The sequence below is a fragment of the Solanum pennellii genome, chromosome 4, assembly GCF_001406875.1.
Source record: "Solanum pennellii chromosome 4, SPENNV200".
Lineage (NCBI taxonomy): Eukaryota > Viridiplantae > Streptophyta > Magnoliopsida > Solanales > Solanaceae > Solanum > Solanum pennellii.
The window spans coordinates 55,780,776-55,801,913 of record NC_028640.1 but is presented as its reverse complement, the minus strand read 5'-3'; the positions used below and the strand labels follow the sequence as shown (position 1 = coordinate 55,801,913).

General features: G+C 37.6%; 1 protein-coding gene across 1 annotated transcript in view; it reads left to right on the top strand.

Moving 5' to 3' along the window:
• Nucleotides 1-207: 207 nt before the first annotated feature.
• The window catches only part of LOC107018061, a 24,305-nt gene continuing 3,374 nt past the window's right edge, over nt 208-21,138 (top strand). The window contains exon 1 of the mRNA XM_015218424.2: nt 208-618. Coding sequence (XP_015073910.1) covers nt 229-618 — 390 coding nt within the window. The 5' untranslated portion in view covers nt 208-228. The remainder of the gene's footprint in view (nt 619-21,138) is intronic.

Sequence of the window (21,138 nt, the reverse complement as noted above, 5' to 3'; positions counted from 1 at the left end):
CCACATAACCCTAACATCTCTTTCTTCCATTTTTCCCTTTTCACGTTTGGCATAGCAACTTCACCACTTTTATCCAAACACATAACTGCTTATTTTAAAAATAAGTTTCAGCACTTTCAAAAGTGTTTTTTTAAAGCTGCTTTTATTAAGCCCATCCAAACGGGCCCTTAGTTTGATTATTTCTTATTTTATACTCGCATCTTTAAACAATACCATGACGACCCTTCAATGGGGAGTGAAGTTCTTCAATTCCTCACTTCCCCTATTCTTTTCAATCCCTTATCCTCTCCTTTACGCTACAGATTCCCACTGAACAGTTCTACTTCAAATTCCACACGCTGTGTCCCTACCAGCTCCGGCCGTCGGGAAGGTGCCGGCGGCCGATGGCACCGCAATAGGAAGCGCCCAAAGGACTACCAGGGCTTTAGCTGGGATGATGAAATTAGGGCTAATGATAAGGGAGAAGAGTTTGGTTTTGGAGGATCCACGAAGCAGCGGATTTGGTGGTCCTGTGATCCATCTACTTGGGGAGATGAGTATGATATTGAAGATGAAGAAGCTGGAATTGATGGTTTTATGAGTATGGAGGGTTCCATTGGTTTTTCCTGGGTGATGAAGGTAATTTTTTTATTATTATATTTAAAGGGAATCCTTTTACATTTGTAGAAATTTGATAAGGAAAAAGCAATTTCACCTCTACAAACAACTACTCAACCTTTCAGGGTTGAAAAAAACTTAATATGTGTCTGAGGAATTTGTGTGATAGTTTGAATTTTGTAGAGTCTCTGATTATATGAACTTGAAAGGCGTTAGGATTCCATTTCCTAGTACCATGACCAAAATGAACTCCTGCCTCCATCATCTCTTCCAAATTTATGTTCCAACTGCTTGGATGTTACTGTAATTGATATGGGAGTTACTTGAGTTTGGGAAATTTAAGTATCAACTGTTGGGACCAAGGAACTGAAATGCTACACACTTCGTTTGATGCTACATAACTCCTTTATTATCGTTAATCACTTTTAGGGTTTCCACCAAATACTTTTAACTCTTTAATTTATCAAATGCATCATTGTTTTTTTTTTCTTATTAGATATATACAAGTATCAACATGTTAAATTTTTTTTAAGGTGATTCTTGTGAGATTATTAGTTAGTGTAGATATGAATTGATTTCTGGCTATAGAATCCTAATAAAAGATTACAGAGAAATTTATTAAATTAGATTGTTGGTCATCTTTAAAGAATCTGCCATTGTTATTTGATATGGATTAGAACATGCTGATCTTTAACATAACTAAGTTAATGCCATTTTGTGTTGAAGTTAAAAAGACATAATCATGAGTATGCATAAAGCTTCTAAGTAGAGGAAGTGGTGAATCAATGTTGACGCCTTTATATTGAGAGCAAACTCCCTTCTGATCCAAGTTTGTACTTAACCCAAAATAGTTAGAAAAACTTGTTGCATAATTTTATATTATTTACCAATTAACTTTCTCAAAATTTTTTTTTTCCATTTATTATTGCATAATTCTTGATTAAGAAAAATATGGTGCAAAATTGGTATCTTGCAGTGCTCTGTGAAGTATAATAATATACTGTGTTTCACTAGGTTGGTATAGCTCCACTCCACCTGCTGACATTCTTTTCAAATTTCTATGTTACTGGGTTCTATATGGTTGTGTCTGCATTGAACAAAGCGCAGTTACACTTTGTCCTTAACCCCAACAGATCTTGAACCTTATTTATGGTTTCCTCCTGTGATAACACTGGCTTAAAGGTTTTGAAGTCAATAGAGCATAAAATTATGCATTGAAGAGGATGAGGGTACAATTTGAAGGTTTCACCGTGAGATCTATGTTGCGACTTGCAACTGTGTTGTGGTTTCTGTAGTGGTAAAATTTCCATTTGGGATAAAGCTGACGATAAGGATTTGCTTTTTGCTGCCAGTGACATTCCCATAATGCTAACATGTAAACAATGATTTATTATTGCATGTGAAACAGTATTCATCCAAGCTTTTATAGGAAAAGGAACTTTGAATGCAAGTGATCAATCATGAGAATTTCTGGTCTACCCTTTATTCAAATAGGATGAGGCCACCTACAAATAAATAGATGCAACAACCATAATACTTTATTTACAGACTGGAAAAATTTCTCCGCCCTTCTCTTCTCTTATTATCATTATACTTTTAGGTAAAGCTACAGATTTGTGATACAATTACAGTTTTTAAGTCAATAATTGGTCTCTGTTAGGTTTATGCTATGACTGCTTGGGAAAACAAGGTTCAGGAGGCTGAACTGTGATGCAGAATGGTTGAATATGACTGGTATTTTTTCTGAATGGGAAGGGAGGTGCATAGGTTTAAATTATAGAAATTTTGATGAAGGAAGATGAGTGATCTGGTTTGATTTAGGGTGACCTGGCAGTTAACTACACTAGATAAGAAATAAGATAGGAAGAAGATCTCTTATTTTTATACTTCTTGGGAATTGCCAGTGACCAAGACTAAGGGCTTGCCGTTAAAATTTTGTAAATAGAGTGAATTGATTTTTATGGAAAAAGTAAAAAAAATGCCCTTAGGCACATTTTATGAGACGTAGGAGTTAAAAGTTTGTATTATAGTTTTGGCTGCCTTCCGGGCTCGTTTTCCGGCAATAGTGCCGGATCCTGAGTAATGGAGGGCAACACAATGTATTACAATGTAGGATTCAAGTCATTCGGTATCACTAAATGCAGCTCTGGGGCAGATTCTTGGTACGAATGGGTGGAACGCAGAAGCAAATTAATGCGGAGTGTTACGATCAGCCATGAAAAGTGGTTGGTGGCGGTATTTATTGAAGCTTCAGGAGTACAGGGAAATACAATAAAGAGATGGAGAATGAAGGATCACTTCTTGGAATTCTTCCGCACACTCAAGTACCATGAGAATGGTAGATACATAGCTTTATTGCTATCAAAAGTAAATCAATCATTTTTACACTGGACAACACATACAAAGGGGATGGGGGAACATAGCACATAAAGTGGCAAAGTTCGTATACGAGCCAGAGAGTACACATCAGATTCAGACATCAACAGTGCCCAAGTTGACCTCATCATTCAAAGAGCCTGGTCCAACACAGGTGGAGAACTGATGCATCAAAGAAGGCACTGCTACACACAAACCATGATAATATAAGGATCGTCGGAGGCTCAGTAGCCAGAGAAAATGACCTTCTAAGCAGGTGTTTATTCGGCAACATACACTATGAGAACTGTTGTTTTTCCTTCTAGTGAATGTCGAGTAAACATAGTGTGATCTGCTTGTCCTTTTCCTTCTAGTGAATGTCGAGTAAACATAGTGTGATCTTCTTGTCCTTGCACAGACCCTTGCTTTTTTAGAAATTGAGTAAACCTTTCGAACCAAGCCCTTGGAGATTGTTTTAGACCATAAAGAGATCTTCTAAGCCTGTATATCTTTGACTTGTACTTCCCTTCAACACCTGGTTGGGGATCCATATAGACTTCTTCCTCTAGGTGCCCATTCAACAAAACATTCTTCTCATCCAACTGTTGAAGAGACCAGTCGAGATTTAGTGCAATTGTCAACAAAACTCTAATTGAGTTTAGCTTAGCTACTGGAGCAAACGTCTTGAGATAGTCAATGCCATATGCCTGTATGAATCCCTTAACTACTAGGCGGACATTTTTTTCAAGATCTCGCAATTCCTCCAAAATAGTCTCCTTCCACTCGGGAACTTGTAGAGCATCCTGCACATTTGTGGGATCTCCACACTAGAAAGCTGTGAAGTAAAGGCTGAATAACTAGGAGACAACATTTCATAGGACACAAACAGAGAAATAGGATATTTAGAAGTATTTCTAACACCTTTGCGTTTTGCAATAGGTAGATCTAGATCTAAAGAATTAGGAGTAGAATCAGTTGGAAGAGTACCTTAAATTACAGTAAGGTGTTGTGGGACTGATTTTTGGCAGTGCTGAGAATCTTCGGCCCTTTTTTCTTGAGTTGGATTCTTTCTCGAATACACCTGCATTTCTGTTTTTTGTTCTCTATTTTCATTTTTTGATTTTTGTCATTTGAATGCGCTATAGGTTCAAGTTCAATTTCTGAGTTTTTATTATTCAAGTCACTTTGGTCCTTATCATCTCTTGGATCACACTTATCTATATCTTCGCCTACATCTATCACATCAATATTTATTGTAATATTAGGCTCATCATTTGCTTGATATCTAGTTTCCTCAATATCACAAAAAAATGAATCTTCACCTACATGATACTCCCCCTGAAGATGAGTAGTAAAATAGAGTTGCGACTCAAAGAAAGTTAGGTCCATTGTGACAATTATCTTCCTAGCATGTGGATCATAACACTTATATCCCTTTTGACTTGGGGCATATCCTACAAAAATACACTTCTTAGCCCGCGGTTCAAGTTTACTACGATTATGAACATTAACAAATGTTGTACAACCAAAAATTCTCAGAGGCAGATTTGTAGTTAACCTAGTACTAGGAAAACTTTCTCTGAAAACTTTAGAAGGTGTCTTAAGTTCAAGAGGACGAGATGGCATCCTATTAATAAGGTAAGTGATAGCCAAGAGAGCCTCTCCCCAAAGGTGTTGAGGAAACTTTACTAGTAAACGTTAAAGCTTTCGTTACCTCTAGAAGGTGTCTATTCTTTTTTTCGCCGATACCATTTTGTTGAGGTGTATACGGACAAGAGCTTTGGTGTACTATCTTAGTTTTTCTGAAAAAACTTCCTAATTGTTCATTAAAAATTCACGACCATTGTCACTCCGAAAAATCTTGAGTTTCTCATTGAACTGTGTTTCCACCATGACATAGAAAATCTCAAATACATTTTTAACCTCAAATTTGTCATTCAATAAAAAACCCAACACAATATAGTATGATCGTCAATAAAAGTTCCAAACCATCGTTTCCCAAACATTGTTGAAATTCTAGATGGTCCCCAACATCACTATGAACCATTTAAAAGGTTTTGAAGCCTGATATTTTTAGAAGGGAAAGAAGATTTGTGATGCTTAGCCATTTCACAAAATTCACATTGGCACAAGGACGAATTTTTATTTCTAAATAACTGAAGTAACAAGTGTCTTAAATAAATAAAAACTTGGATGTCCAAGCTTATAGTGCCAAAGCATGACATTATTCAAAACAAAAGTAGAGTTCAAACAAATAGGTTTCAGTTGTAGTGAGTTGTTCCCATTGTCAAGAAAATAAAGACTTCCTGATTCTCTAGCACTGTCAATCATCTTCCCGAGTCCTTTTCCTGAAATTCACACAAATCGGAATAAAAAATAGCACGACAATTAAGAGAACGGGTTAATTTACTGACAGAAACTAGATTACAAGAGAGCTTTGGAACATGAAGAGTATCATGAAGTGTAAGAGACGGTGATAGTTTAATAGTTCCTTTTCCAGCAATTGCAGAGAAAGAATCATCATCTATCTTGATTTTACTGTTCCCTGCACAAGGAGTGTAAGTAGAGAATAAACGGGAACTTCCAGTCATGTGGTCACTAGTGTGTGGAAAAATCTTATAGCAGTATGCCTTGATTAGAAAATGTATGGACAAAACTCGCTCAGAAGTAGGCTAACTCTGCATAAAAATCTTTGTACTATTGTTCACCAGTAGCAGTACCTACAATGTTATTTACCGTATAGCGATCTCTATTTATAATCTTTTGAGTAACTGGTTATGAACTACACTACTCCTAAGTGTATTAACTTTCTCTGTTAAGAAATTATTTCATTGAATTCACATAAACTAAGTTTTAGTGCTTGTATGTACAAGGATTGCAATTTTGATAGGGATAGGTGTCTATGGACATAAAAAACCTAGTTAAACCACTTGGTGTTGCTTCTGTTGGGATATGAACCTTGGTTTCTAAGGTTGTCACTTCACTTTGTTGATTTCTAAACCCGTAGACCGTCCTCTTGAGGTGCTCTCTGAATTATTCTGAAAGAAGAAATCAGTCCATCTCTATACCAAGTTGAATATTGCCTTAGTATATCTATTATTCCAAACCAAATAAAACAACACTTACATCTGCTAGATGACTACTACCTTTTATCCAGTGGAATAACAAAGTCCCTGATCATTTTCTCCTATATCCCTGAGAATTCCGATCCTGTACAACTGAGAGGTAAATGTAGGACTGTAACAGATATTGACCAAGAAAGAAAAGAAAAGATAACAAGGTCAAGATGCTGTTTTTTTTATTGAAATAATGATTTCCATATAAATACATGAATTCATAACTTAAAAAGCTAAAGAAAAGGAGTAAGATAAACTAAAGATTATGTCCAATAACTAAAGCCTAAAATATTGCAACTGACTAATCAAATTCTGCCAAATACTGCAGCCTAATATATCTAAACTTAATCCTACTTTTAAGCTGTATATTGATGCAACAAAAAGTGGAACTAATCTCCAAGTTTTGAGGCACCACTTTCAACACTCCTTGACTCAAGAGCAACAATCCCAAGTCTTTTTGTGAGAAATTCAAATCTTGCTCTAGGTAGGGCCTTAGATAAAATATCAGCAGTCTGAAAATTAGTTTTGCAGTGCACCAAGTCTGTCTCCATTCTTTTGTTCCTCCCTCAAGAAATAAAGTTTGATCTTGAAATATTGTCTTTCATGTGAAACAGGATTATTTGCAATTTTTGCAATTGAACTCGCAGCTTGTTATCATCAAAGATTTCACTGCTCTTCTTTTGCTCCATGTACAAATCTGCCAGTAGCTTCCGAATCCAAAGGGTTTGATTCATAGCTGATGCAGCTGCAATGTACTCTGCTTCAGCTGTTGATTGAGCCACAATGTCTTGCTTCTTTGAGCACCAAGAGAACATTTCTGTACCAAAACTAAAAAAATAACCAGAGGTGCTCCTCATATCATCTGAGCAACCCAATCACTATCAGAAAATCCAAGAAACTGAAACTTGGATGCTTTCTTGAACATTATGCCAAAATTCGAAATACCTTAACATTTATAATCACGCGTTTAGATGCTTGAAAATGAATTTCGCTAGCAGAATGCGTATACCTTGAAAGTAAACTCAAAGCATAAAGAATATCTGGTCTCGTTGCAGTCAAGTACATTAACCTTTTCAGCTCCATCATCTTTGCAAAACTTCTCCTTTTGATTCATAAAGTTATTGTAGAATTGCATTCTTCCATTTTGAACCTTTATGAGAATTTCTTTAGCATATTTGTGCTGGCATATGATGACCTCATGTCCTTTTTGCTGAATTTCCATGCCAAGAAAGTAGAACATTTCACCAAGGGTTTTCATCTCAAAAACTTCCATCATTTCAGTATTGAACAAATCAATCAAGTTCGAATTGTTATTTGTAACTAGCAAGTCATCTACATATAAAGAAACTATGGTTAAATCAGAAACCTTTTTTCTAATATATAGGGTAGACTCGCTGAGACTTTTTGTAAAGCCGAAGGTCAGAAGATGAGCATCAATTCTGCTATATCAAGCTCTAAGAGCTTGTTTTAAGCCATACAATGCCTTTTTTAGAAGGTACACTTTGTCTTCTTTGCTTCTGATAGAAAAACCTTTAGGTTGTTTAACAAAGATTTCTTTTTCAAGGTAGCTATTTAGGAAAGCTGATTTCACATCAAGCTGGTGTATCTTCCATCCCCATTGAGCTGCTAAAGCTAACAACATTCTTGTCATATCCAAACGAGCGACAGGAACAAAAGTGAAAAATCTACTCCAAACATTTGTGCGTACCCTTTTGCAACAAGCCTGACCTTGTTCTTGTTTATGGAACCATCAGGATTGAGCTTGGTTATATAAACCCACTTGACTCCAATAGCCTTGTTGTGCGATGGTCTGTCAACCAGCTCGCATGTGTTGTTCTTTTCTAATCATTTTGAGCACCTCCTGCATTACATATCTCCATTTTTCATCTTTAGCTGCCTCCATAAATCCTCCTGGTTCTAAAATCGCAACATTACACCTTTGATATAAATCAAAAAGTGTTCTTGTACCTCTAATAGGTACATCATCCACATCTTCACTAGAGATTCTAGATTTTTTGCTTTTCATCATCTCCAGGTGTCATTTTCCATGAACTTGACATCCCTGCTAACAGTGATTGTGTCATTTTGAGGTTGATAGACCCTATAAGCTTCTTTGTCAAATGATCCTATAAGCTTTTGAGTGACTGTCGTATCCTACACCAATTCCAGGTTTGACCTTATCCAATTTATATCTTTTCACTTGAGGTACATATGAAAAACAAAAACAACCAAATATTTTTAGATTTGTTAGCAAAGGTTGTAACCAAACCAAGCCTCAAATGGTGTCTTCTTTTGCAAGGCCTTAGTTGGCAATCTGTTTAGCAGAAATACTGTAGTATTTGCAGCTTTGGCCCAAATTTCTTTGCAGTCCTTTCACATGGAGCAAACACCTTGTCATTTCTATTACCATCTTATCTTTTCTTTCCACTACTCCGTTTTGTGGGGGAGTATAAGGTGCTGTTAGCTGATGCTCAATTCCCGCTTCATTACAAAACTTGTTGAATTTTTCTGAAGTATACTCGGTTCCATTATCTGTTCTGATCACTTGAATTATGCAACCACTCTGATTTTCCACAAAAGCCTTGTATTTCCTGAATACATCAAAGACCTCAGATTTATAAATTCAAAAATTAAATCCAACAATAAGTTAACATTTTCAAAACCAACAAAAATGCTCTCAGGCACTTGTCCCGAGGTAATTTTCTCTGCTACTTCCTGGGGGGGGGGGAGGGTCTCTCTTTTCGGCACTCTCTCGCCGGAACCTTCATTTTCATTCCTTCCCTTTCATTACCTTTCTGAACTATCACCTTACGTGATAGTTTCCCGAGATTCGGTTCCTTCTTTCAGACTTTGCAATGGGTGATAATAGGAATTATTTCAATGCGGGTTTTAAATCTTTTGACATCACTAAATGGAGCACTGGCTTCTCTATGTGATTCGAATGGGTCGAGAGGAGTAGAAAGTTGATGAGGAGATCTTCCATGAGAAGAAAACCATGGAATGGATCTGCTTCACTCTCAGAGAAGCTTCCAGCGATCAGAAGAAAACAATCAGAAGACGGAAAACTGCAGAAAAAGAGGCGGATCATTTCTGTACTAGGAAACATAATGAACATGGAAGATTTATAGTATCATTTCCATCAATAATGGAGGTAGGTCCATACTGGTCATCCTCATTTAATGCTCTAAAAGTATGGAAGTGCCAGGATCTCCTAAATTAACTAAAGCCAACTACCCTTATGCAAAGGCAGTTAAGGATAGTAAATGGCAATCAGAGACTATAAAAGAGCAGAGATTACGAACAATGCTAGTATTATTGGAGTTCACACACATGTTGAAGACCAAAAGAATGGGCTTCTAGAAAGATGCCTAGTAGGTCATCTGGAAGGACAGATGAAGGAAAAGCCAACTTTGCCTGAGATAAGAAGATGGTCATCAACACTCTGGAAAAGGCATTTGGAGTTAACATCTATGAAATGTATGGAGGTATGGAACTGGAAGAATCACAGATTCAATCTTGAAAGGTGGAATCCGATGGTAGGTTGTCTCCCCAATAATACTCGGACGATGGAAACATGGATAAGAATTGTTAGAATCCCCCTTCATTTATGGTCGGAGAGAGTATTTCAAGAATCGAAAACTTATGTGGAGGTTGGGTGGCCACAGAGGAGGAAACAAAACTAAGAAATCATATGAATTGGGCAAGATTTCTGGTTGCTAATGATGGAAGAAACATTCCCAAAGAAGTTTCAATCTCCAGAAATGGAGTAATATTCCACTTTCCGATATGGGTTGAGTTCCAAGTAAGAGTAGAATTACAACCGTAATCTTTGCAAACTGAAAATAGAGTCACCGGAGAAGATAGTGCACATGGAGAAGATAGAGCACATATATTACCCGGTACATGCTTTTGCACAAAAGTCTGAAGTTGGTAAAGGTTGTGGTAAAGTCAGTAGTAAAGCATGTGGAAAAGTACGATCCCAACAGTTTAAGGATTTTGCATCAGAGGAACAAGTGGACCCAACTGTAAAAAGAAGAGAGAGGGCACCACACGTGGGGCACACATCTCATTTAATTAAGGGAGAATCTTTGGGCCATCAACAACCCAATAGAAAGAGGAAAATTTACAAGAATGGGCCTGACTTTTTAAGTCAAGTCATTTTTAATGGCATAAGTTGTAAAAGCCCAATACCACATAATAGTGGTAATTTCCCAAAGCTCCCGGAGCTGCAATACAATCAAGAAACAGAAAGAACAGCCACACAGAACTTGAGTCAAATTGCCCATGTAGAGGAGGAGATGGCAAACATGGTCAGGGAATCAATTATCGAATCTCAACGCCAATTAATAGAGATTGATCATAATAAACTAAGGGGGGAGATTTCAGAAAACGAGGAGGATAATGGTTCGATCACTCTCATGAAGGACTAGGAGATTGAGGAACCACAACCGCTCCAAATTCAACAGCAAGAAGAAAAAAGAAATAAGGAGAGGGAGACTTCAAACTGGGTACAACAAAACTTGATCAAGTTGGGTAAAGTTTTGGGTGTTGACTTCCAGGGCCATGAAGAGGAGGCCTTGGAGCTACTACTTCAAGTAGACAGCTCAAGACAAGCAAGAAGAATGAAAGTAGAGGATGTATGCAAGAAAACAAGGTGCAGAGGTTCCCAAGAGTTCGAAAGTCTAGTAAGCTTTGATGTGAAATTTAAAAATAGTGGAACCGGGGGTATGGGGAGAAACTTGCTCATTAGTGATAGATGAAGTTTTAATTGGTTACATGGAATCTAAGGGGATTGAATAACAAGGATAAGAGAAGATTAGTCAAAAGTGTTATGGGGTGTATGTGTGTGTGTGGAATGCATACATCATTTGTTTGCAAGATACTAAGTTAGAGGGGGATGTGATAGAGGAGATTAGGCAAATTTGGGTAGGGAGATGAGTCAAATATGCATGTTTGGAAGCTAGTGGGACTAGAGGGGGAATTTTAATGTTGTGGGACAATAGAGTGTGGAAGGGGGATATTTTGGAGACTGGCAAATTTGAAGCTCAACTTCAAAACTTCAGTTGTCACATTACAGGGGTGTATGCCCCCAACTGTTATGTAGAAAGAAGGCTTGTTTGGGAGGAAATAGGGGCGATAAGGGGTTTAATAGAAGGGCCATGGCTGTGTGTGGAGATTTCAATGTGGTGAGGACGTAGGTTCATCTCAGAGAAGAGAAACTGTTTGAGAACAAAAGACATGAGAGAATTTTCAGATTTTATGGAAGATCTGAAGTTGCTTGACACTCAACTAGAGGATGGCCAATATACTTGGTTCAAAGGAGACAGTCAAGACATTGCCTCCAGAATTGATAGGATTTTGATATCAAAAGAATGGGATGAAAGCTTCAACAACATCAAATAGATAGCTTTACAAAGCCTCGGATCAGACCAAACTCCTATTGCATTGCTTACAGGGAGTGTGGAGCCAAAACATAATTATTTAAAGTTTGAAAACTGGTGGTTAGAAACAGATGGGTTCACAAACAGAATCAAAGAATGGTGGGACACTTTCAGCTTCTCTGGGAGACCATCTCATACTTGCTTCAAAACTTAAGGTATTAAAAGGAAAGCTTAAGGGGAGCTAAAAGGAGGAACTTACTCAAAGAGTTGGCTGTTTTTGACGAAGCTAGTAAGGGTAGAGCACTTACGGAGGATGAGGTAGCAAGGAAGAACTCTAGATTACTAGAGTTCGAGGAATTGCTCAAATATGATGAAATTGCATGGAGACAAAAGTCAAGATCACTATGGTTAAAAGAGGGGGTTAAGAACACTAAGTTCTTCCACAAAATGGCCATTACACAAGAGGTACAACAATATTGATGAACTAATGGTCCAAGGAGAACTAACCCAAGATCCTGCAAAAATTGAAGGTTAGATAGTAGACTTCTACAAGAAGCTATATACTGAAACTACTAACTGGAGACCTGCCTATACTGATGCAAATTGCCTCGGGTTAACAGAGGAGGAAAAGGAGAATCTGCAGAGGAACTTTGAGGAGAGTGAAGTCCTAAAATGTGTGTAATTGATAAAGCACCTGGGCCTGATGGATTCACGATGGTTTTTTTCTTAAAATGTTGGGAGGTGGTAAAGGAGGACGTCATGAAAGCTTTCCAAAACTTTTATGAGCAGGAAGTGTTTGAAAAAAGTTTAAATGCAACATTTATTACTCTCATCCCAAAGAAGAAGGGTGCTAAGGAATTGAGAGATTTCAGACCCATCAAATGAATAGGCAGCATCTATAAGCTTTTTGCTAAAGTTCTGACAGAGAGAATGAAAGGGGTAATGGTTAAACTTGTGGATTCCCGACAAATGGCTTTTATCCAAGGAAGGCAAATCATGGATCCAGTGTTGATAACTAATGAGGCAGTGGATTCCAGACAAAAGCAAAAGAAACCAAGATACTTTGTAAGCTAGACATGGAGAAAGCTATGACCATGTTAATTGGGAATATCTTTTGACCACAATGGGGAGATTGGGATTCGGGAGGAAGTGGATCCAATGGATCAGACATTGTATCAGTACTGTGAGATTCTCATTACTTATGAATGGATCCCCTGTCTGTTTCTTTAGTGCAGAGAGGGGACTAAGGCAGGGAGACCCTTTGTCGTCTTTCCTTTTCCTACTTGCTATGGAAGGGCTGAACAATATGATCAAATCAACTAAAATGAAGGGATGACTTAGAGGTTTTGAAGTCAACAGATAGGAAGTTGATAATGTGGAAATTACCCATCTACAATACGCGGATGACACATTGATATTATGTGATGCTGATGAAGGTCAACTAAAGATGTTGAGGGTGACCCTAGTGTTGTTTGAAGGGTTCTCTGGTCTTAACATAAATTGGAGGAAAAGCCACCTCTATCCAATTAATGAAGTACACAACATGGAAGCATTAAATGCGGTTCTGGGAGGGGACATTGGAGTGCCTACATCATATCTTGGGATGCCTTTGGGGGCCAAATCTCAGTCATATGAAATCTGGAACAATGTAATTGAGAAATGTGAAATGAAGTTAGGAAGATGGAAATCATAATTTCTCTCCAGGGTGGCAGGTTGCCTTGATTAATTCTGTTGTTGATTCACTACCAACCTATATGATGTCAGAATTCCCAATTCCCAAAAGTGTAATCACTGGGTTAGATTAAATCAGAAGAAAATTTCTTTGGCAAGGAAACAGTGAGAGGAAAGGCTACAACTTGGTTAAATGGGATGTTGTGATAGTGGGAAAGAAGCATGGAGGTCTCGAAATAAGGAATTTGTTGAATCAAAGCAAAGCTCTTATGATGAAATGGTTATGGAAGTTAAACAATGGAGAGTAAACCTACTGGAAGGAAGCCATTAAAGCGAAATATAAGGAGGAAGATAACTAGATGACCAAAGAAGTGACTACAACATATGGGTTAGTGTATGGAGATCCATTAGATCTTTGTGGTCCGAATTTAAGGCTAACACACGGATCAAAGTGAGGAATGGAGAGATTATAGAATTCTGGAAAGATGTTTGGCATGAGGCAGGTAGGCTAGAGGCCTTGTATCCTGATATATACTCTCTGGAGTCTCACCAACAGAAGACTATAGTAGATCACTGGACTCCTCAAGGGTGGAACTTCATCTTTAGAAGACAATTAAATGATTGGGAGATTCAAGGTTAGTAAATTTTTTCAACACCATTGGGCAATTTAATAGGAGGTCAGGACATTTTGTGGTGGAAAGGCAATTGAAATGGCAGCTTTAAGGTGGGTTGTGCATACAACTGGTTGAACCACACCAATCAACCTCAAAGTCACTAGCCATGGAGAGGAATCTGGAAGTAAAAAATTCCACTCAAATGACATGTTTTGTTTGGTTGTTAGCCAAGGAGACTGTACTGACTCAAGACAACTTAAAGAAAAGGGGGATACCATTATGTTCTAGATGTTTCTTTTGTGGTGAAACTGCTGAGACAGTTAACCATCTCTTTCTACATTGCAAGATGACAAGGTTATTCCTGAGCCTTAAGTGTATGTCATGACCATGCCTGCCAAGATCACAAAAGCAATTCAGAGTTGGGAGGAAGCAGGAAAGCAATCCAAGAATAGAGATGATGGAGAATTGTCCGAGCTAGCATATGGTGGGCAATATGGAAGGAAAGCAACACTAGAGCTTTCGATAGTGTTGAGAATAGTATGCAAAAAGTCAAACTAAATTGTCTTATGCTACTATGTTTTTGGTGTAATCAACTATAGTCAAATGATACTATCTCCTTAATTGATGTACTAGACTCAATTTAGTTAAAGATAGTAGAATTTGAAGTACATGTTGTAAATACTGATCAGTGTACTGACTTTTGAGGAATAGACAAAGTTACCATTTTCAAAAAAATTAAATCCAACAATATCTGGTACAATCAGCAATAAAGGCAATATAGTACTTACTACCTTGTAAAGATGGTGTTTTCTGAGGTCCGCCTACTTCCGTGTGAATAATAAGCTGCAACTTCTTCTTTGCCCTCCATGATGAATTTTGAAAAGGCAACCTTGTTTGCTTCCCATACTAATAAGCTTCACATGCCGGTAGGTTCTTCTCAAGGCTTGGAAGACCTTCTGCTAGTTGATTTTCTTCCATGAAGAGTATAACATCATATGATCAAAATGTCCGAGTCTTTTGTGCCGTTGTTCTGAGTTATTTTCCAACTAGATAAGTACTGCTTGCTCCTTGTTCAACAGGCTTAAGGCAAAACTTTTTCCTCTCATCTTGATCTTGAACATCTCTTTATTATCAGCATCCTTGATGACACATGATTTTTCTTCAAACAACACTTTCAAACCATTAAAAAGTAGCTGTCCAACCCTTGAGAGGTTTTGGTCAAGATCAGGAACAAAGAGAACATCAACTATAAGTTTCAAACCTGTAAGGCTTTCGATTGCAACAATTCCTTTGCCTCTTGCATCGAGATATTCTTCATTTCCAATTTTCACTTTGGAAATAAAAGATCTATCTAGATGTTTAAAGAGTTCTTGGTTGCTGGTCATATGATTTGTGTATCCAACTCTCAATTAACCAACTTTTAGAAGCGCTTTTGCTAGCAAAACAGGTTGCTACAAACAATTGCGCTTCTTGATATTGATTTACAACAACCTTAGCTTCTTGTTGTTGCGGTTGTGACTTGCATACCCTCTCGACATGGCCTATTTTACCACATTGTTGCACTTGACATCTGGTCTCCATCAACTTTTTTGAGAGGGATTTTTCTTTCTGCAAAGAGGGCAGGTAGACTGACTTCCGCCCTGATTGTTGTAGTTATTGCTTGAACTCTGCTTCTTGTTCTTTTTCCTTCCTTTGTTTGGCTCGTTGTTATGTGAATTAGCTTGAAAAGCACCTTCAACAAAACCTTCTTTCTTCATTAATCTCTTTTGCTCCAATGCGTGCAAAGCTTTAACAAATTTGCCAAGGTAACGCTTGACAGATCTTTAGAATTCTCTAAAGATTGTGACTTCATAGTAACAAGAATCTTTTGAACAATTCTTTCATCAACGAAATTCTTACCAAACAATCTCACCTTGTTGGCCAAGTCGAGTAGTTGGTCTGCATAGTCTTCTATAGTTTCTGAGTCTTTCATTTTCTTCATTTCAAATTCTCGACTCAGATTCATCACTTGCATATTCTGCACTCTTTCATTTCCTTGGTATTCTTGTTTGAGATACTCTTGAATTTCTGCAGCAGACTTCATTTGCATAATTCTGGGAAGAATTGAATGGGATATTGAAGAGAAAAGACAAGCTTTAGCTTTGGCTTTCCTTGTCTTATTCTCCTTGTGATGTTTCATCTAATGCACTATCGAGAGGAGTTACTTCATTATCCTCTTGTACTGTTTCCCAGAGATCCACCGCTTCAAGATGAACCGTCATTCTAATTGCCCAAGCTTGATAATTTTCACCATTGATGACTGGTGGAGTTAAGAAGCCTGTTTCAGAATTCATTTTCTATAAGCTATTTAAGATACTAGTTCAAACTAAAGCCTAAAATATGGCAACTGACTAATCAGATTCTGCCAAATACTGTAATCCTACTTTTAAGTTGTATATTCATACATCAGAAAGTGGAACTAATCTCCAGGTTTTGAGGCACCACATTCAACATGAAATTTCACCGAATTTGCTTAGGGTGCTTTTAATCGCAGCAGAAGCTTGCTATTTGTTACCAGTTGGAACTCATTTGATATCGAGGAAGATGGTGCTAATTGATACGGGTGGATTGGAAGTAGCAGAGGATTCATGACAAGTATACATATTAGTCATGATGTACTTCTGTGGATTGGTCATATCATGTGCTTAGCTTCAGAAGGTATAGGGGAAATCAACGACAAATGGGTGAAGTATACATATTAGTCATAATGTACTTCTGTGGATTGGTCATATCATGTGCTTAGCTTTAGAAGGTATAGGGGAAATTAACGACAAATGGGTGAAGCAGCAGTGGTCATATGAATACTCCATATATGAGATCGGTCAGGGTAGATACATCAGAATAGTTGCGGTACAAGGAAGAAGGAAGAGACATGTTATTGTTCCTAAGTTCAAGGAGAATAAAGGATGGGCTAATATTGCAAGGAACATCCAAAGATTTGCAGAGAAACGAAATAATAAAACATTTGGAAAGTCGACAACAAACCGGCAAGGGTCACTGTGTTGGTTGAATAGATGATCTCCCAAATGGGGGGTCTCAATTTTGAAACACCCTGTATGTTTCTTGGTCGAGTTCGTCACTCATTGCTTGCCTAGTGTGATTTACCTCTCTTGTATGATTTGCAGGTTATAACACTAAAGGACCAGGGTATATCATGTGTGCACCCGAAGGGTAGTAGCTGTGGGTTTCTTTGTCAACAAAAAAGAGTTGATAACAAGTCATATGCAGGGGCTACCATAATCCAGAAATAATCTAACTCGAAAACTAAATGCCGGTTGTGATAAGGAGGTGTTGTGTATATTAGGTCATAAGTATAACAACAGAATTGTATGAGCAAGTGCCTAATATCTTAATTAGATAGGAACATAAAATAAAGTAAGACTTTTGAAACTTGTGGTTTAAAATAAGCCATAGACATTCGTGTGGCTATAAATGATCTCATTAAAGGTAAAATGAACATTTTAAATTTAAGTAGTTACGAAATATGGAAATGTGTTATTTGTTTTTGAAGTTTGAACCGACTAAAAAGGAAAGAGTGTCACATCAAAATTGGGGTAGAGCATATGATTAATATATGTGCTACGAAGAACTGGAATGAACTTGGTGGCAGAACCTGGAATGATGGACATGGTCGGTAAAAGCTTTCTTATTGAATTTCCATCAAATTATGAAGCAGCTAGGGCTCTTGTGAGTGATTTGATATGGAGGGGTTTTAGAACAATCTTTTTGTTTGGGCATGTCTAATGCTTGAAGAATAATATTGCCGACCACATGGATTCGATTGAACTTCCTGGCACATATGTTGCGGGGAGACACTATCTGAGCTATTGGAAAGCACTATAGGGGTTTTTTGAGTCTAGATGATGTGACACGTACGAGAGAACATTTGAAATGGGCGACAATTCAAGTTCGATCCTCATCGGCCCAAACACAGTTATACATTTTATTCAAGACGGAGAGTGCGGAATTAAAATTCAGGTGGGTATAGAGAAGGCTGTACAACTATGATGGAAATCTTTTTCTCGAAACGATGGTAATGGCCAGAGGTCCTGTGGAAGAATTGATAATGAAAAGGGAGGTGCATCAGTAATTCCACGCACTACTGAAGTCATTGAGGGTTTCCCATAGCAGCACATCCTCTACCGCAGCTTTGATTCTAAATTTCAATCGGTGCAAAATCATTCATGTGGTCCACATGCAAATACAAATGGAAATGAAAAAGCAAAAGTCGAATAATGGTTTGAGTCCATTGTCTCGGAGTAAAAGGTGATTTAACCATGTTTTTTTTGTCCATTGAAACCTTCTCGTGAAATTATACACATAAAGCTCGAAATCGTGATATAATTTCTCCAGAGTCGTTGGTGATTGCAGAGTAGCAAAGGATAAAATTACTGAAAAACGAGAATTTTCTGTGGGGTTGGTAATGCCTCTCCAATGACCCATTCAGTAGATATTAATGGGCTCAAATCAGACTCTTTTCTCATGGAATTGTCAGCAGCCCAACATAAAGCTCGAAATCGTGATATAATTTCTCCAGAACCTTTGGTGATTGCCGAGCAGCTATCATCCGAAGTTGACCAAGTTTCTTCTTTTAGGTAGGAAACATATGCAAAGGTTCGATTTGGGGGCTTTGATAAGTGACAGAAGATTAGAAGCTACTTCTGCAGAGGAAGGTTCTCTGTCTTCTTCTGACAAACTTCTGGCATTACCATGAACAGAGATGACGTCCAGCATGCAACGCAACAGTGCATACAATTTTCTTATCCTTCTATTAAATTTGATTGTGTTTCTAAAAATGGGTTCAAAGATGTATAACCAAGGTGGGTAAACAAATGGATTGGGCTTTGAGGGCTGTGAAGAGAAAGCTTTGATTTTATCTATTAGAATGAAATGCAGATCTTCTGTAAGCACGGCTTTGAAGAAGTCGGGGTGCTTAATAAAGAGCAGTTAACAGAGAGGGCTGGTACCATGATGGAACTACATGAGGTGATAAGGTTAGCACAAATTTTATGTAGACAAAGATCCAGATTTTCGTGGATAAGAGTGGGGGACAATTCAAAGAAATAGAGTTTTTACACAACAGAAGGTTTAATATGATTGAAAAGTTGAATATCAACGGAGTATCATGATTGAAAAGCCGAAAGTTAACGGAGTAGAGGTGGATAAACGTGGAGTAATCAATGAGGAGATACTTAGTTACAAGGACTTGTACAGGGAAGATGAAAATTGGAGGCCCTCCTTCCAAGCCAATTGTTCCAGATTATCAGCAGAAGATAGTGAATGGCTTCATAGACCATTTCCAGAAGAGGAAGTGGAGTATATCATTAGAAGTTGTTAAGTGAGAAGGTTCCTGAACCTAAACATTGTTGGTCCATGGTGAAGGATGATGTTATGGCTGCTGTAGGTTTCTTCTATCATTCTGGGAAATTTGAAAGAAGCTTGTATGCCTCTTGCATGTCTTTAATCCCTAAGAAGGCAAGTGCATTGAGGGATTTCAGGCTAATTAGCTTATTGGAAAGCCACTATAACATCATTTCCTATTTGTTGATAGAAAGACAAGAAGGTTATGAAATGCTTGGTACTTGGTAGTAGATACACAAAAGGCCTTCATATAAATAATGCACCCAGTGCTCATTGCAATTGAGTGCTTAGTAGGAGACATGGTGAAGTGGTATTCTGTAATTTATGTAAGTTGGACATAGAAAAGGAATTTCATATGTGAATTGGTTTTACCTACTTAATCTGTTAAAATATATGACATTTGGCGAAAAGTGGATTTGGTGTATTAAATGGTGCATTTCCACTGTTACGTAAGCTGTGATTATTAATGGAACTCCAGAAGACTCTAGGAATTAAGACAGGGGGACCCTCTATCCCCTTCTTATATAGTCCTTCTATGGGAGGAATCAGTCTAATGCTACACAGAGCGATGACTTTGCATTGGATTAAAGGGTTCAAAACTGGGACAATAAGACTTGATAGAGTGAAGGTTTCTACGTACTATATGCCAATGATATTCTTGTTTCTTGTGGAGCTAAGGAGAAACTTAGATATTTAAGAGCCATCTTGCTATTGTTTGAATCAGTCTCAGTTTAAAGATCAACTTGTGAAAGAGCTTGCTATTTACCGTTAATGATGTGGATGACTTGCACATACTAATGAGAATTTGGGGTGTCTAATTGGTGAGCTTCCAACCATTTTTTTGGGCATTCCGTTAGGAGCAACAATATAAGGCAAAGATTGAAGAAAGATTTGAAAGAAACTTGAAACTTGGAATAGACAATACCTATATCTGGGTTAGCAGGGTTATACTTATTTACAGTGTTCTTGATTCCTTACCAACTTACCTTATGTTGCTCTTTCCTATGCCTTCCAGTGTGAAGAATAACTTGAACAAGATCAGAAGGAATTTGTGGAATGATAACAAAGAAAAGAGATCCTTCAATTTGGTAAGGTGGTAAATGGTGATACAAGAAAAGTACATGGGGGGATTTAATCAGGTAAAAGATAAAGTCATCAGGTAAATAAGATCCTTCATAGTGCAACTTATAAGCAGTTAGATATAAGTTAAATTCATGTTGACGTCATATAAGGTCAAGACTTCCTAAATTAAGAGAATGTATCAGAGTTTCTGTTTGATAGTTATGAACAAGATTACTTCTTTGTTTCTTGAGAAGTGTTAGGCGAATTTGTTAAAAAAACATTAGTCGCTTCAGTAAAAAGCCTAAACACTTAATTTGTGGTTCTTTCACTTCCTTGCCACTGGCATGCAGATGATGAACTTAAATACAAAAAATTAAGGATCAGATCCTGCTTGGTATAAAAGTTTCTCCAGTTATATGTGTGTGAGAATCTGAGCATTCAGACTCAAAATCTAAGGCGATAGTTTGAGACCTTTATAAATTGATTTAGAAGCTCTAAACAACTCATGTGTAACAACCATATGAGTTGAGACCCTACTATACGTGTATCCAGATTTTGTGGTTCACACATGCACTTTTATGTGGTGAAAGAATTCAGAATCCAGCCCAAGACCTTAAGACAACTGGTGGAGTAATTCAAGACCGTTGAACTGCTGTGGAACAACTATATAACTCAACATAGGACTTTATATGGGTCCAATTTGTTTCATGGTTTTTACATCAGTTTTTTTTCTCCTTTCTGCAATTTTATATCTAAGTTGAGTTTCATGCTATTGGGTCTTGAGTCTGCTAGACTAAGCCAGCTTCTATCTAGGTAAGAGGTGTTGTTGTTCCTCGTGCTTCCTAATTGTCCTTGAACTGTTGTTTTTTCTTTTGGAAAATGCATAAATTGCACTTCGAACTTGATAGGAGAACTAGGCTACAGACTTGAACTTAACCCCCC